Source organism: Oncorhynchus clarkii, chromosome 18, assembly GCF_045791955.1.
Source record: "Oncorhynchus clarkii lewisi isolate Uvic-CL-2024 chromosome 18, UVic_Ocla_1.0, whole genome shotgun sequence".
NCBI classification, from domain to species: Eukaryota; Metazoa; Chordata; class Actinopteri; order Salmoniformes; family Salmonidae; genus Oncorhynchus; species Oncorhynchus clarkii.
The window spans coordinates 39060805-39074456 of record NC_092164.1 but is presented as its reverse complement, the minus strand read 5'-3'; the positions used below and the strand labels follow the sequence as shown (position 1 = coordinate 39074456).

General features: G+C 46.5%; 1 protein-coding gene across 3 annotated transcripts in view; it reads left to right on the top strand.

Moving 5' to 3' along the window:
- Positions 1 to 13652, top strand: part of LOC139373452 (collagen alpha-2(XI) chain-like) — a 49628-nt gene that overhangs the window by 25019 nt on the left and 10957 nt on the right. For all 3 annotated transcript variants that reach the window (XM_071113954.1, XM_071113955.1, XM_071113953.1), the window contains 48 exons: positions 96 to 137; positions 239 to 301; positions 435 to 509; positions 720 to 806; positions 1053 to 1109; positions 1295 to 1348; positions 1582 to 1635; positions 1909 to 1962; positions 2241 to 2294; positions 2571 to 2624; positions 2852 to 2896; positions 3080 to 3133; positions 3859 to 3903; positions 4039 to 4092; positions 4286 to 4330; positions 4628 to 4681; positions 4903 to 4947; positions 5123 to 5176; positions 5278 to 5322; positions 6044 to 6097; positions 6338 to 6445; positions 6574 to 6627; positions 6728 to 6781; positions 6943 to 6987; positions 7205 to 7258; positions 7481 to 7525; positions 7640 to 7693; positions 7810 to 7863; positions 8095 to 8148; positions 8309 to 8506; positions 8628 to 8681; positions 8799 to 8906; positions 9023 to 9130; positions 9260 to 9313; positions 9451 to 9504; positions 9633 to 9740; positions 9852 to 9905; positions 10049 to 10102; positions 10331 to 10384; positions 10489 to 10542; positions 10652 to 10759; positions 10862 to 10915; positions 11124 to 11177; positions 11704 to 11757; positions 11917 to 11970; positions 12141 to 12248; positions 12514 to 12567; positions 13079 to 13240. In XM_071113954.1, coding sequence (XP_070970055.1) covers positions 96 to 137; positions 239 to 301; positions 435 to 509; positions 720 to 806; positions 1053 to 1109; positions 1295 to 1348; positions 1582 to 1635; positions 1909 to 1962; positions 2241 to 2294; positions 2571 to 2624; positions 2852 to 2896; positions 3080 to 3133; positions 3859 to 3903; positions 4039 to 4092; positions 4286 to 4330; positions 4628 to 4681; positions 4903 to 4947; positions 5123 to 5176; positions 5278 to 5322; positions 6044 to 6097; positions 6338 to 6445; positions 6574 to 6627; positions 6728 to 6781; positions 6943 to 6987; positions 7205 to 7258; positions 7481 to 7525; positions 7640 to 7693; positions 7810 to 7863; positions 8095 to 8148; positions 8309 to 8506; positions 8628 to 8681; positions 8799 to 8906; positions 9023 to 9130; positions 9260 to 9313; positions 9451 to 9504; positions 9633 to 9740; positions 9852 to 9905; positions 10049 to 10102; positions 10331 to 10384; positions 10489 to 10542; positions 10652 to 10759; positions 10862 to 10915; positions 11124 to 11177; positions 11704 to 11757; positions 11917 to 11970; positions 12141 to 12248; positions 12514 to 12567; positions 13079 to 13240 — 3159 coding nt within the window. The remainder of the gene's footprint in view (positions 1 to 95; positions 138 to 238; positions 302 to 434; positions 510 to 719; positions 807 to 1052; positions 1110 to 1294; positions 1349 to 1581; positions 1636 to 1908; positions 1963 to 2240; positions 2295 to 2570; positions 2625 to 2851; positions 2897 to 3079; positions 3134 to 3858; positions 3904 to 4038; positions 4093 to 4285; positions 4331 to 4627; positions 4682 to 4902; positions 4948 to 5122; positions 5177 to 5277; positions 5323 to 6043; positions 6098 to 6337; positions 6446 to 6573; positions 6628 to 6727; positions 6782 to 6942; positions 6988 to 7204; positions 7259 to 7480; positions 7526 to 7639; positions 7694 to 7809; positions 7864 to 8094; positions 8149 to 8308; positions 8507 to 8627; positions 8682 to 8798; positions 8907 to 9022; positions 9131 to 9259; positions 9314 to 9450; positions 9505 to 9632; positions 9741 to 9851; positions 9906 to 10048; positions 10103 to 10330; positions 10385 to 10488; positions 10543 to 10651; positions 10760 to 10861; positions 10916 to 11123; positions 11178 to 11703; positions 11758 to 11916; positions 11971 to 12140; positions 12249 to 12513; positions 12568 to 13078; positions 13241 to 13652) is intronic.

Genomic DNA, 13652 nt, shown 5'->3' with positions numbered 1-13652 from the left:
TTCCATTTGGGATTTCTATGGGAAGAATTAGCAAAGTTTAACATTTTAAATGCCACCCCTCTCTCACACTCTCCGTGTTTTTGCGTTCTTCACAGGGTATGTTGATTGAGGGACCTCCGGGACCTGAGGGACAGGCAGTAAGTGCATTTCGTCCGCCTCTTTCTACTGAATTGTGTCTGGTAGAATAGAACACCTTTACTTACCGTACTCGCCCCACCATCCTCTCCTTCTCTCTTAGGGTCTCCCGGGACCTAATGGCCCATCTGGCCCTCCTGGCTCTGTCGGTGATCCTGGCGAGAGGGTGAGTCTTAATCTTTATATTTATGTCTGTGGTTCTGATAAAGTTCTATTTTCTATCCGGGTTTGTCGATGGTTGAGATGTAGTTGTCTTGTTGTGGAGGCTGACTGGGCTGTGCTGGTTTCTCCTCCTGTAGGGCCTCCCTGGAAAGGCTGGTATCGCTGGTGCCGATGGGGTGCCAGGCCCTCCTGGAACGTCCGTCATGCTGCCTGTGAGTGCCCTCCTGTCAATCGTCTCCAAGACCCACCCTTACATCACCTCCTGACCTCTGTTTCTGTCCCTCTCCTTCTCTCACTCTGTTTTCTCTCATCGACCCTTCGATCCTCCCTCCCATGCTCCACCTCAGTATTATTTACTCCTCCTATTAGGACAATGGGTTGAAGATGTTGTATTTGGTGACCATTTTTTTCCCTCTCTGTAGTTCCGTTTCGGAAGCAGTGGAGGTGACAAGGGTCCCATGGTCTCAGCGCAGGAAGCCCAGGCTCAGGCCATTCTGTCTCAGGCCAGGGTGAGTGATGAGAGGTTAACACTGTCCGTCCCACTGGTTTATCACACAGCTTTAGCTTTAGCGCGCTCGACAAAACACCCCAAAATGATTTAACAAACACAACATCAGGACAACATGCAGGTTGAACACAATCTCTTTCGGGCAGTGTTCTTTAAGAGGTTCTCATGTTGTTCTTCAGCGTGTGTTCAAGAATGGCCTGAGTAATGGGTAAGTGCTGACATCTTGTTTGTTTCTCCTTTCTCCTAGCTGGCTCTGAAGGGACCACCCGGACCAATGGGCTACACTGGACGCACAGGACCCCTGGTGTGTACCGTCACCCTTCCTCCATCGCATTTCCTTCATTCACAATCGAACGATGTGCCAGAATATTGACCATATACTGATGGTCCCCCAGATCGTCAAGGAGATGAAGGAAACAGAGTGGCTGGGCTAGTCGACGGACGTCTGTGTGTTCCTCCGCAGTAATGATGGTTTCTGTTCTATCTCAGGGTACCCCTGGAAGTGCTGGGCTGAAGGGTGAAGGTGGGGATCCTGGACCTCAGGTAAAGAGATATCCCAGAACCACGTCCGTGGACCTCTTTCCCCTTGTCTGGCTCTGACCACAGACAGGCTTTATGTAGGTTCTTTTACACCACTGTAGTGCTGGTCAGTTCCAAAGAGACGGTTGTTTTTCCTCAACTGTAAAGTGGAGGTAGAGACTGTTTCTCTGTATGTGTTTATTATTGATACTCAATTCAGACAGGCATTCATCACAGACATCTATTTTGTTCTTCAGGGCCCCAGAGGACCACAGGGTTTGAGCGGACCTCCCGGCAAATCAGGAAGAAGGGTAAGTGAGCGCCGTCTGATCCCCGTGACTGTCTTTACGGATGCGGCCGAAACGGCAGCCTATTCCGTATGCGCCCTGGTCAAAAGTAGTGCACTTCGTAGGGAATAAGGTGCCCTTTCGGATTCACTCTATGACTACCTTCCAATGTTGATACGTGCATACTGCTTGTATGCGTGCCAGTACATTACTTCACGCTAAGTGGTGTGCTATGTCTACAGCCATGCAGATTAGATTCTGTGAAGATGTGAACGCTGTGTTTCCCTCTCTCCTCAGGGTCGTGCTGGAGCTGATGGAGCCAGGGGCATGCCAGGAGAGGGTGGGCCTAAGGCAAGCTCTCAGCTGCTAGTTTCGTTGTAAACATCACTTGTGTCTTTTCTTCCCAATTCTGTTTCTATGATCACGCATTTCTCTGAAACTGTCTCTGTGTGGTCAGCACTTTGCATGTGGGCTGCTTTTTAAACATGGTTCAGGTCACATTTGATATTTTTCCGTTCTCAGTGTGGATTGTATGTGACTCAGACTTCCAACTGTGTCTCGAACACAGTTGCTACTGTGTTCTAATTCGTTTTCTCCGCCACCTTACACGACGTGTCTGTCTCTGGCAGGGTGACCGCGGTTTCGATGGCCTGCCTGGATTGCCTGGGGACAAAGGACACAGGGTGAGTTCAAGGTCAAAGGTCAACACATCACACCACCTTAGAAATATAGTAGAGGACTCATCAAAGAGAGGTTGATTATCAAATGAATGGAAATCGTGTTACATCAAGGGATTGGGAAAACCAACCAACTCGGTCTGGATCTATTGTGACTCAAGATTATGAACCAGGAAGGAGGACCCTGTCCAATCAAATCAAAGAAAACAGAGTGAATAGAAGTGTGGTTAAGCATGCTGTTGTTTAATTTGTTTTCCCTCCCTCTCTGTTCCACCATTCTAGGGTGATACCGGAGGATTGGGACCCCAAGGAGGTCCTGGAGAGGACGGAGAGAGGGTAAGTAGTTTGGCGAAACATCAGACATTGACCTATCAGTCCCATGTCCCCATAGAGATCCGTACAACTCAGAGTCTATCAGCCAGAACTACAGTGGCCACTTAACCTATAACTTCACACACTGAGTTTACCTTCATTTTTAACGTGATCCTGTTTATCTGTCAACCTCCTTCCTCACATTCTGTCTCTGTCATTCACCTTTGTCTGTCTGTGTCTGTTGTTCCCAGGGAGACGACGGAGACATCGGACCCAGAGGACTTCCAGGTGAACCTGTGAGTGTGTTTCTGACGCTACCGTTGACATTGGCTCCTTCCTCACTACCGTCACCATTCCATATTTTTGGGTGTATTATGTTCGTTTATAGCGACTAGCTGTTTTAGCTTGCTTGTTATTGACCAGTTCCAGGCTCCTTCTCTCTGTGTTAAGTCAACGTGTTGATTTGCTCTTGTCTTTAGGGACCTCGTGGTTTGCTCGGTCCTAAAGGTCCGAACGGAATCTCCGGACCTCCTGTACGTACACACATTGGTGCACCACACTGGAATGTCAGGTTCACTCAAAAAACCACTTGGCTGTGAAGCTACACTGCAGAAAGTCACATCTAAGCAAGCCTAAATATCTTATATTGAGTGATAATTAACTTAACATTTGTGTTATTTTTTTTGTAACAAACTCAATTATCTAACATCATTGGTAGATCATTTTGCTTATTTTAACCTACAAAAGGCTTAATACAAGTAATGTGTCTTATTTCAAGATAAAACAAAATATATTTTATATTAATTGTAGTATTAAGTTAAATATCTTGAAATAAGATCAATTACTAGTATTAAGCCTTTTTTTTAGGTTAAAATAAGCAAACAATTATGCAAAATTATGCCAATGACAGTGCCCCTTAAAACATTACCATGACCAAGCAAACCCTGCACTGGGATAGTTTCACTATCTCCCAGAATGACTCCTTTACCCTCATACTACCCCTGGAAGTACTAAACACCCTAAAGTAGGCAACTATATGACCTGGAACCACAGTGGAACAGTGCCAGTAGACCACATCACCCTCATGCCAGTCCCTAAAACGGCCCTACAGTATAGGGTCGTGCTCATCTCACTTGTACACATCTAGACAGTCATTTTGTAGCAGGCTATTTAAGGTCATGTGTGTTGTTTACCCTGAATTGATAACTAGCAATCTTTTCTATTTATTCAATGTGTTATTTTCTTTTTCCTCTCTCAGGGTGTGCGTGGAAACGACGGGCCCCACGGTCCTAAAGGAAACCTGGTCAGTGACAGTGAATGTTTTTCCGTCCTCTTGTCCTCGGTGGACATATTGGTGTATTCCCATTGAGAGCAAACGATTCTTAAAGCCTCAAACCATCTATTCTCTCTTCCTCCTCGCTCCCCTTTTCTCTCTCAGGGTCCCCAAGGAGAGCCAGGCCCCCCAGGGCAGCAGGGTACCTCAGGAACACAGGTGAGAGATGCCGCAGAGCAGGGGCCACGTCATTGGGGACAGATTTTAGCCAATTGAAACACTTGAAAAGAACTCATTATACTATTCTCATTGTCTTCTCTTTACAATGATGTAGGGTTACAACTGTAATCTGTGGTATTGCACCAATCTGATCTCTGACCAGATCTGACCGTATGACATGTGATTGTTTCAGGGAATGCCAGGACCACAGGGAGCCCATGGGCCCCCAGGAGAAAAGGTAAGAGAACAAAGTGATCCATGACTGTGGTGTGTGTAATTACTACGTTATGAACCTCCATAAAGATATTCAGTGTCCGACCGGCTTGACGTTTGTCTCCATAACATGTCACCACCAGCGGAACGCCATGGCGCGTCCTATTCAGAATAGGAATTTAGCCAGGAACGATTAAGGAGACAGAATATCTCATTTTGAAGGTGTATCGTATACTGTTTCTTAGTTGATGACAATGTTGTTGTCAGTATTGTCGTCAGTAAGCCGGTCAGCTCACGCCTTTCCTCTCGTCTCCTCTCCCAGGGCCCCACAGGGAAACCCGGTCTGCCAGGCATGTCCGGAGCCGATGGCCCCCCTGTAAGTCCCAATCTCACTGGTTTATATTGGACTCATCAGTACCGTATGTTCTAATGGAACAATGAAAACGTTACTGGTGATCTGCGGTCGTTTTAACTTGAGATGAAAGCACTTTATTGCATTTTCATGGAACACAGTGGTAAGAGTAAGTGATCAGCACATGTTGAATTGAAGTTGCCCCCGTGTCTCTCTTGACCTCTGCTACTCTCTTCCCCTCACAGGGTCACCCAGGAAAGGAGGGACCTGTTGGCACCAAAGGAAACCAGGTGAGTTCCTCTAGTCATCTTTCTCCTGCAAAGTATTCATAGAATGTAGTCAACTTCCCCACCAAAATACCCCACCGCGTCATATGCAAGATGGCCGCCTAATTGTTGTGTCTTACACGGTTGTGTCTTTGTGTGAGGTAGTGCACCATTAACCCTCTCTTCTATCTTTATACAGGGCCCCAACGGTCCTCAGGGAACTATTGGCTATCCTGGCCCTCGTGGCATTAAGGTGAGCTTAGTGCTGTGGCTAAAAATCGTCATTCAGTGTTATTCATTTGTGACGATAATGCCTGATTAATGACTGACCTCCTAATCGTGTTGTAATTGCAGGGAACTCAAGGTATCCGTGGACTGAAGGGTCACAAAGGAGAGAAGGTAGGTGACCTCATCCAATGTATCACTGATTGACAAATAGTATATGTGACAATAAAATATCCTATTTTCTTTTGATAGTGCTGATTAGGATCCCCGTTAGCTGTTTGCGAAAGCAGCAGCTACTCTTCCTGGGGTCCAACGCACAGCATGAAGCATGACATAATACAGAACATGAATAGACAACAACAGCTCAAGGGCAGGACTACATCGATTAAGAGTCAAAGAAGTAGCCTTACTTTGAGTACTGATGCTGGGGTGTTAAATGTGATGTACAGTGTTGGTCTTGTGTCAAGATGACAGCAATGCCGTGGGTGAACACCTCTTAAACATTTATGGTAGAATTTGGGTTGGACTGATGGACATACCTTTAGAAATGTTGTAAAGTTATGTCTCTCAGCCCACAAACGTTTATTTTGTGAACAACAAAGTCAGCCCCAGTACTTTTAGTTTAGGACCACTAGGGGGCGTACTGGGAAAGACTTTCAGACAGCAAAGCCACACAGGTGTCAAGTTATTTGTCTCTCTCGCCGACCTTATGAGAAGACATTGATACTGCGTTTAGTACTTTTCATATGATTCCACAAACATTTCCATCATTCTTTATGTTGTAAGAGTTCACAGAAATACTTTATTTGAATTTGTGCATTTGAGTCGCCACATGAAACGCTTGATTGACCATAAATATAAAGCCTTTTAGCTTAACCTCAGTTGTCTTTTTTAGGGAGAAGATGGCTTCCCTGGAATCAAAGGAGACTTTGGTGTCAAGGGGGAGAGAGTAAGATTCATTTAGTTTATTAAATGATTCCTCTAAATAATTGTATTCAAGTATTATGTCTTGTTTTACAAGGTCATGTTAAATGTTGCACAGTTATTTGGGATGTTCTTTTTTATCTTGTGGTTATTTTTATACAATTGAATTACAATTTTTAGGTTCATGGATTGATTTGCCCTTAATTGATGCGCATGTGTTTTCTGTACCAGTGTTGATTGTTTCCATGTGTGTTCCTGCTGACAGGGAGAGGGTGGAGTGCCCGGCCCCAGGGGAGAGGACGGTCCCGAGGGGCCAAAGGGCCGCGTTGGCCCCCCTGGCGAGCTTGGACCCATCGGCCTGGTCGGAGAGAAGGTGAGAGGAGGGTTCATATTCCCTAGAACAGACGTTGGTTTATCTCATAACACATCTACCTGGTTGGCTAGTTTTTGTCATTTTGATTGGTTCGTCATAGGGTCATTGATGACTGTATCTGATTGCAGGGTAAACTTGGTGTCCCTGGACTTCCGGGCTATCCTGGAAGACTTGGACCTAAGGTAACGTCGACCCTGGTTTCCTTCTAACAATTACACGTTCGCTTATTAAAGGGACTGACAATATGGAAGCTGGGTTAACCAATGCTTCATGTGTTTTCAGGGCTCCCTCGGTTTCCCAGGATTCCCTGGGACCAACGGCGAGAAAGGAACACGGGTAAGGTTGCTAACGACGGGAATTAAAACTCTGTTCCGCTGTCAAGTCAAATTGTCACGCTATGTACTGCGCGTGACGTAATCCGTGTATAACGCCAACTGCGCCGGAGTTGACGCTGATGTTGCCTGTGTGTCTGTCTCACGGAGTCTGTGTTTCTTCAGGGTCTGATTGGAAAGCTGGGACCCAGAGGACAAAGAGGACCAACGGTACAGTTCTACTCTACTCCACTTATCTATAACACTGTTGATTATCAAAGTCTCTCTTTATAGCTCATCCACCACTGATTTCACCAGGGCTCGTATTGGATAAGGAGCAAACAACAGTTTGCTTAGTTTACAGAGATGAACCAACTAGAAGTGGATCAGAACCACTCAACCAAATGCCCATATTATTCCTAATTGATTCTCCAACTCTCTCCAATAGGGCCCCAGAGGTCAGAGAGGACCGAGAGGATCTACTGGCAAACCAGGCGCCAAGGTAAGACAATATCTTTAATACAATATCGATAGTACAATATCTATAATACAAAATCAACAATACATCCATCACAGACAATTGTGACAAAGGAGATTTATGGAGGTTAACGCTCAACAGCACTGCCAGTTCACCTACAGGCCACCATGTCATAATAAGACTGTAATATTGGTTAGCTGCATCGATGGTAATAACTCTGAGCTTCTATCGCTTTCTTTTTACTAGGGTACATCAGGAAGTGACGGCCCATCTGGTCCACCAGGGGAGAGGGTAGGTTGTCTGAGCTATCATTTATTTGTTTACTGGTAGACACTTTGTCGTGACACTATAGCATACCTGTTGTTGTGACACTTATACCTGTCCTCCTCCCATTGTATCTTTCAGGGACTGCCCGGACCTCAAGGAGCAAACGGTTTCCCGGGGCCAAAGGGACCTCCCGTAAGGCTATTATATCCACTCTGTATAGCTAGATTCATTTCAGATGTATTTTTATTAGTAGAATTTGAAACTGTAAGTACCTTCTTTCCCTTAACCCTTTTCTATTTTCTACCCAGGGACCACCAGGGAAGGATGGACTGCCCGGACACCCTGGACAGAGAGGAGAAGTTGTAAGTCTGTTTCCTTGTCTGGCGCATGCGGCCATGTGGGGTACAAGCTATCAGGAATATATGGATCTCATAAACAGTGCCATGTCTTTTGCTACGTTGTGTTCTTTTGAATCAAAAAGTTGATCTACCGTTACTTCCTCACACGATAAACACGTTTACCTACGCTGATTACATTAGGGGTTACGCAAGGCTCTATTCAAGGCCCAATTCATTTTGTTTTCTCTTCCACAGGGATTCCAAGGAAAGACTGGGCCACCTGGACCTCCAGGTGTTGTTGGACCTCAAGTAAGATTAATGCAACATTTCTTTATTAACATTGTCCAGTGTCCAATGTATGGATTTGGTCCAATGTATGGATTTGATCCAATGTATGGATTTGATCCAATGTATGGATTCACCTACACCGTTCACTTTCCATCTTCATTACTCCTCTTCATTGTCCCAGGGTCCCTCAGGAGAGACTGGCCCCCTGGGCGAGCGCGGTCACCCCGGGCCTCCAGGACCACCAGGCGAGCAAGGACTCTCCGGACCCTCTGGCAAGGAGGGAACTAAGGGAGACCCTGGTCCCCAAGGCGGCCCCGGCAAAGATGGACCCCCAGGACTGAGAGGCTTCCCCGGAGAGAGAGGAATGCCTGGCACCCCGGTTAGCAGTCTGACCAATTCACTTTCTGTGTCTGATACCCTATTCTCTATGTCCCAGGGTGAGATGTCATATTATATAGATTGCACATTTAGTGTTTTACATGTTCCTGTCTGCTTTTTAGGGAGGCGGCGGACTGAAAGGAAGCGAAGGCCCAGCAGGACCTCCCGGAACAGCTGTACGTCTGACAATAATGACATCTGAAATGACTCATTGTGAAATAATATCATGTACAGTACTTGTTGACGTCCACATCACCTTGGCTTTAATCACGTCTGTAATCATACCTGTGCAGGGATCCCCAGGCGAGAGAGGGCAGGGAGGCAGTGGAGGCCCCATCGGACCCCCAGGAAGACCTGGCCCACAGGGGCCTCCAGGACCATCAGGAGAGAAGGGCGTGCCCGTGAGTACTTTTACAAAACATATCCAATGTACAGAGCTGTGATGTCAGACCGAGTCATTGTTCTTCTCTATTCTCTATGTCTTATATGTTCTCTCCCCCACCACCTTCCCTCTCAGGGGGAAAAAGGTCCGATCGGCCCGGCTGGTCGTGACGGTGTCCAGGGCCCAGTGGGTCTGCCAGGTGCTGCCGGATCCATCGGAGTTCCAGGAGAGGACGGAGACAAGGCCAGTAACCACCGTGATATCTCCATCACATATTCTAATTACTGGGTTTACCACGTGAGACGATATCACAATGCTCATTTCAAACCTCTCGTAACAAAAGCTTTTGTGGTGGATTTTTTGGGATTACAGGGTGAGGTTGGAGAGCACGGCCAGAAGGGAGCGAAGGGCGGCAAAGGAGAGCATGTGAGAGACATTACCGCCATTCTTTTACTGTCTGTTCCTTATCTCTATTGTGTCTGAACCAGATACTGTACGTATGATTGTCTCTGCTAAAGTACAGTGACGCCATTTGCTCACAATGAGACATTGTGTGTCAACAGGGTCCTCCCGGTCCACCAGGGCCAATGGGTCCACTCGGTCAACCCGGCGCTGCTGTAAGTAGAAACTCCATCAACAGACAGTGTGTTATCAATATTGCATCGGACACATAGGAATTCATAGCATTGGTGCCCCTCGGAGGTGTTGCCTTCAATATTCCCCTCTCTCTGTCTCCATTGTTCAGGGAGCTGATGGAGAACTAGGAGCCAGAGGTCAGCAGGGGCCATTTGGAGCCAAGGGAGATGAAGGATCAAGAGGATTCCCAGGGGCCCCAGGTCCCATTGGACTGCAGGTATGATGACGGATTTCTGTTGTGACAACATGATTTTAGCCACATTACGATAGTCTTGTGATTGTGACTCAATAGGTCAATGGCATCTCTAACCGTGAATGTATCTTGTAGGGATTGCCAGGCCCATCAGGAGAGAAGGGAGAGACGGGAGATGTCGGACCAATGGTGAGTGTCGACGACAAATTGGAGCAACCCAACAGATGATTGGATCTCATCATTATTAAGCCAATCGTAATAGTTCAGGAAGAGGTATTGCTAGCATGAATCACACTAGGATATTGCTCATCTCATCCTATCCGTCTCTTTAGGGTCCACCTGGCCCCCCAGGACCCCGTGGCCCTGCTGGTTCAAGCGGCGCTGACGTGAGTACCAATCTTCTCTCAAAACCTTCCAGAAGTTTCTCCTCGCCGTAGAATAATCATATTGAATGATTTCATTGTAATGGACTTTTTATGCTACTGGTGATATTATGAAGTCATCCCACATGAAGACCTAGTCTCCCTGTTGATTTGAAGTCATATATGTTACTATGGGTATGACTCTTGTTGTTTTGACATTATTGATGCAATTATGTTTATTTTTTAATTCAGGGTCCTCAAGGTCCTCCTGGTGGTGTGGGTAACCCTGGAAACCTGGGAGATAAGGTAAACGTAAATTCACATGAACTTGATTGAAATGCTCCGTTGTAATCGTCAGAGTATGCGTTTGTGTGTACACGTTCTGAGAACTGAAAACGTTGTGTTGACAGGGAGAGCCTGGCGAAGCCGGACCACCTGGAATCGGAGGAGAGCCAGGAAAGAAGGTGAGACATAGATATTTTGGTTCTACTGTATTGTCCCGTACGCACGTATTTTGTTTCTATACATGGGATGCATTGCACGGCGAGTGACAGTGTTGTTGTCCAATGGCAGGGCCCACGTGGAGAACACGGAGACAAGGGAGAGGCGGGACAACCTGGTACCTCTGGCCCTGCTGGAGGAAGAGGAGGCCCTGGAGACGACGGACCCAAGGGAAACCCTGTACGTCAAATATACTCAACAGATAAATCTAGTAATACAACTTGTACTGACCACACTAGATGTTTCAGTGTCTGACGTTATGCCATTGTGTCTCTCTCCTAGGGCCCTGTTGGTTTCCCAGGCGACCCCGGGCCCCCTGGTGAACTCGGCCCCAGAGTGAGTATCTAAAACGCTCGTCACGCACGTTTCATTTGATCTGTTTTGTTGTGGTGAGACAGATATTCCAATTTGTGTGTTCGTAGCGTTTCATACCGCTGGTGTATCTATGAATGAGTGTCTTGTTCTATCAACAAACCCCAGGAAGTATCTACTCTTAACGCCGTCGTAGCAACGGCCACATCTCTGATAACTCTGTCTTCTTTAGGGTCAGGACGGAGCAAAGGGAGAGAGAGGAGAGGACGGTGAACAAGGACAAGCTGTAGGTGGCCTCGTACTCCAGCGTCTATTTCATTTCCTTCCTTCGCTGTTGCTATAGTTATGACATGGGCTCTTCTCCAGGACTCTCCTTCACCAAGTGCTTTGATGAATTTGATGTTACTGGGTCATACATTGTCTGTTCAACGATCGCTCCTGTGCGAAATGGCTCCCTGCAGCAATTCAAGAGTAGTGCTTGTAATGTCGAGCACATCCTCTTAAGATGTTCCCAGAGTTTAGGGGACATTGTGGCCATAAGCATGCAAATCCACAAATCTAAACCACCTCAGTTCAAGCCCGTGATAAGTGTATTTTCCATCTTGAAGCACCTGTTGAAACATAAGATGGCACTGCGAGGTTAAAGTTCATGTCCTCCCTGGCAGATTGCCCTTAAGGCCCGTCGAGAATGTAGATTATTATGCAACTTCAAAAAAACAGCTACCCATGTGTATATTTAGGTTCAGTTCTTTATAGTTAATATTGACCCCTTGCAGGTCACTGAAGTGTTCTAATCATACTCTCTGCTGTAGGGATCTCCTGGACCCACTGGTGAGAACGGGCCTCCTGGAGGACCAGGAAAGAGGGTAAGGTCGTTCACCCGCACCAGGCCACACCGCAACTATCATCCACAGTCATATCTGTTGGTTTTCAATGTGTTATGTTTGATAGATGCTACAGGTGGCCTATAACCAATCATAGAAACGTCATGACGTTGATAATATTACACATCGCTTCTTTCCCAGGGTCTTGCTGGAACGAGAGGACCAGAGGGACGACAGGGAGAGAAGGGAACTAAGGTAAGAGTTCAAAGGTCATCGTTCAGTGTGTTGGCACTGGCAGTTAACCCTGTGGATCGTTATCTATCCTAGTGAGTCACAGGCCATGCCGGACAGACCTGAAACCAAATGTACATAGCTCTCTCTGCTGTCAATGTGTGATGGGTTTTTTTCTCTCTCTTTTTTTCCAGGGAGATCCAGGTGCCAACGGACCTCCAGGAAAGACAGGCCCCGTCGGACCTCAGGGTCAACCAGGAAAACCAGGAACTGAGGGTCTGAGAGGACTCCCTGGATCAGTGGTGAGGGAGATGAGCCCACTCTTCCATGGACAGACTGGGCTATTCAGTCTGTGGTTCAGTCTACTGCTCTAGAGTCTGTCTGTCTGTCTGTCTGTCTCTGTTTGTCTGTCTGCCAGATTGTCTGCCAGTCTGTCTGCCAGTCTGTCTGCCAGTTTTCTCTATAGGGCCTAATTTAGGCTCCTCACTACTACCATGAGCTTAACCCCAGTGTAACGGAGCTGTTTGATGTGTTTGTCACTAACTTGCTTCTGATGATCTCTTCAAGGGCGAGCAGGGTTCTCCGGGCCTTTCCGGCCAGAAGGGACCTCCCGGACCGCTGGTGAGATAAGACACTGATATGTACATTAATATATCTATAATAGATTGTATCTTCCACACTGTGTTGATATTTTGGCATACAGGGCTATATTGATGCTTCAAGTGAATATACTCACATCCTTACTCTGTAAAGCTGCAGTACCATCTCACTCAATTAAATTCAATTCAAGGGCTTTATTGGCATGGGAAACATGTGTTAACATTGCCAAAGCAAGTGAGATAGATAATATATAAAGTGAATATATAAAGTGAAATAAACAATACAAATTAACAGTAAACATTACACATACAGAAGTTTCAAAACAATAAAGACATTACAAATGTCATATTATATATACAGTGTTTTAACAATGTACAAATGGTAAAGGACACAAGATAAAATAAATAAGCATAAATATGGGTTGTATTTACAATGGTGTGTGTTCTTCACTGGTTGCCCTTTTCTCGTGGCAACAGGTCACAAATCTTGCTGCTGTGATCACTCTCTCTCTCTCTCTCTCTCTCTCTTCAAGGGACCGCCAGGTTTGCCAGGACTGCGCGGCGAGGGCGGTGACAAGGGAGAGAAGGGCCACTCGGGTCTGATTGGTCTGATTGGGCCCACCGGAGAGCAGGGAGAGAAGGGAGACAGGGGACTGCCAGGGCCACAGGGGACACACGGATCCAAGGGAGAGACTGTGAGTGACACCTGTCTCTCCTTAGCTGACATTATAGAGCTTTGAAAGAAAGGTCGCTGGTTCGAATCCCGAGCCGACTAGGTCCAAAATCTGTCGATGTGGCCTTGAGCAAGGCACTTAGCCCTAATTGCTCCTCTATGTCACTCTAAGAGCGTCTGCTAAATGACTCAAATGTAAAGATACTGTATATTTTCTCTAAGGATACACACACACACACACACACACACACACACACACACACACACACTGGAAATAATGTTATTCTGTCAGTATGTCACATCCCTATTGAACATGTCTGATCACGCTTTCCATAGCCGATGTGAGCAAGACCTTTAAACAGATCAACATTCACAAGGCCGCGGGGCCATACGGATTACCAGGGCTTGTACTCAGAGCATGCGGACCAACTGTC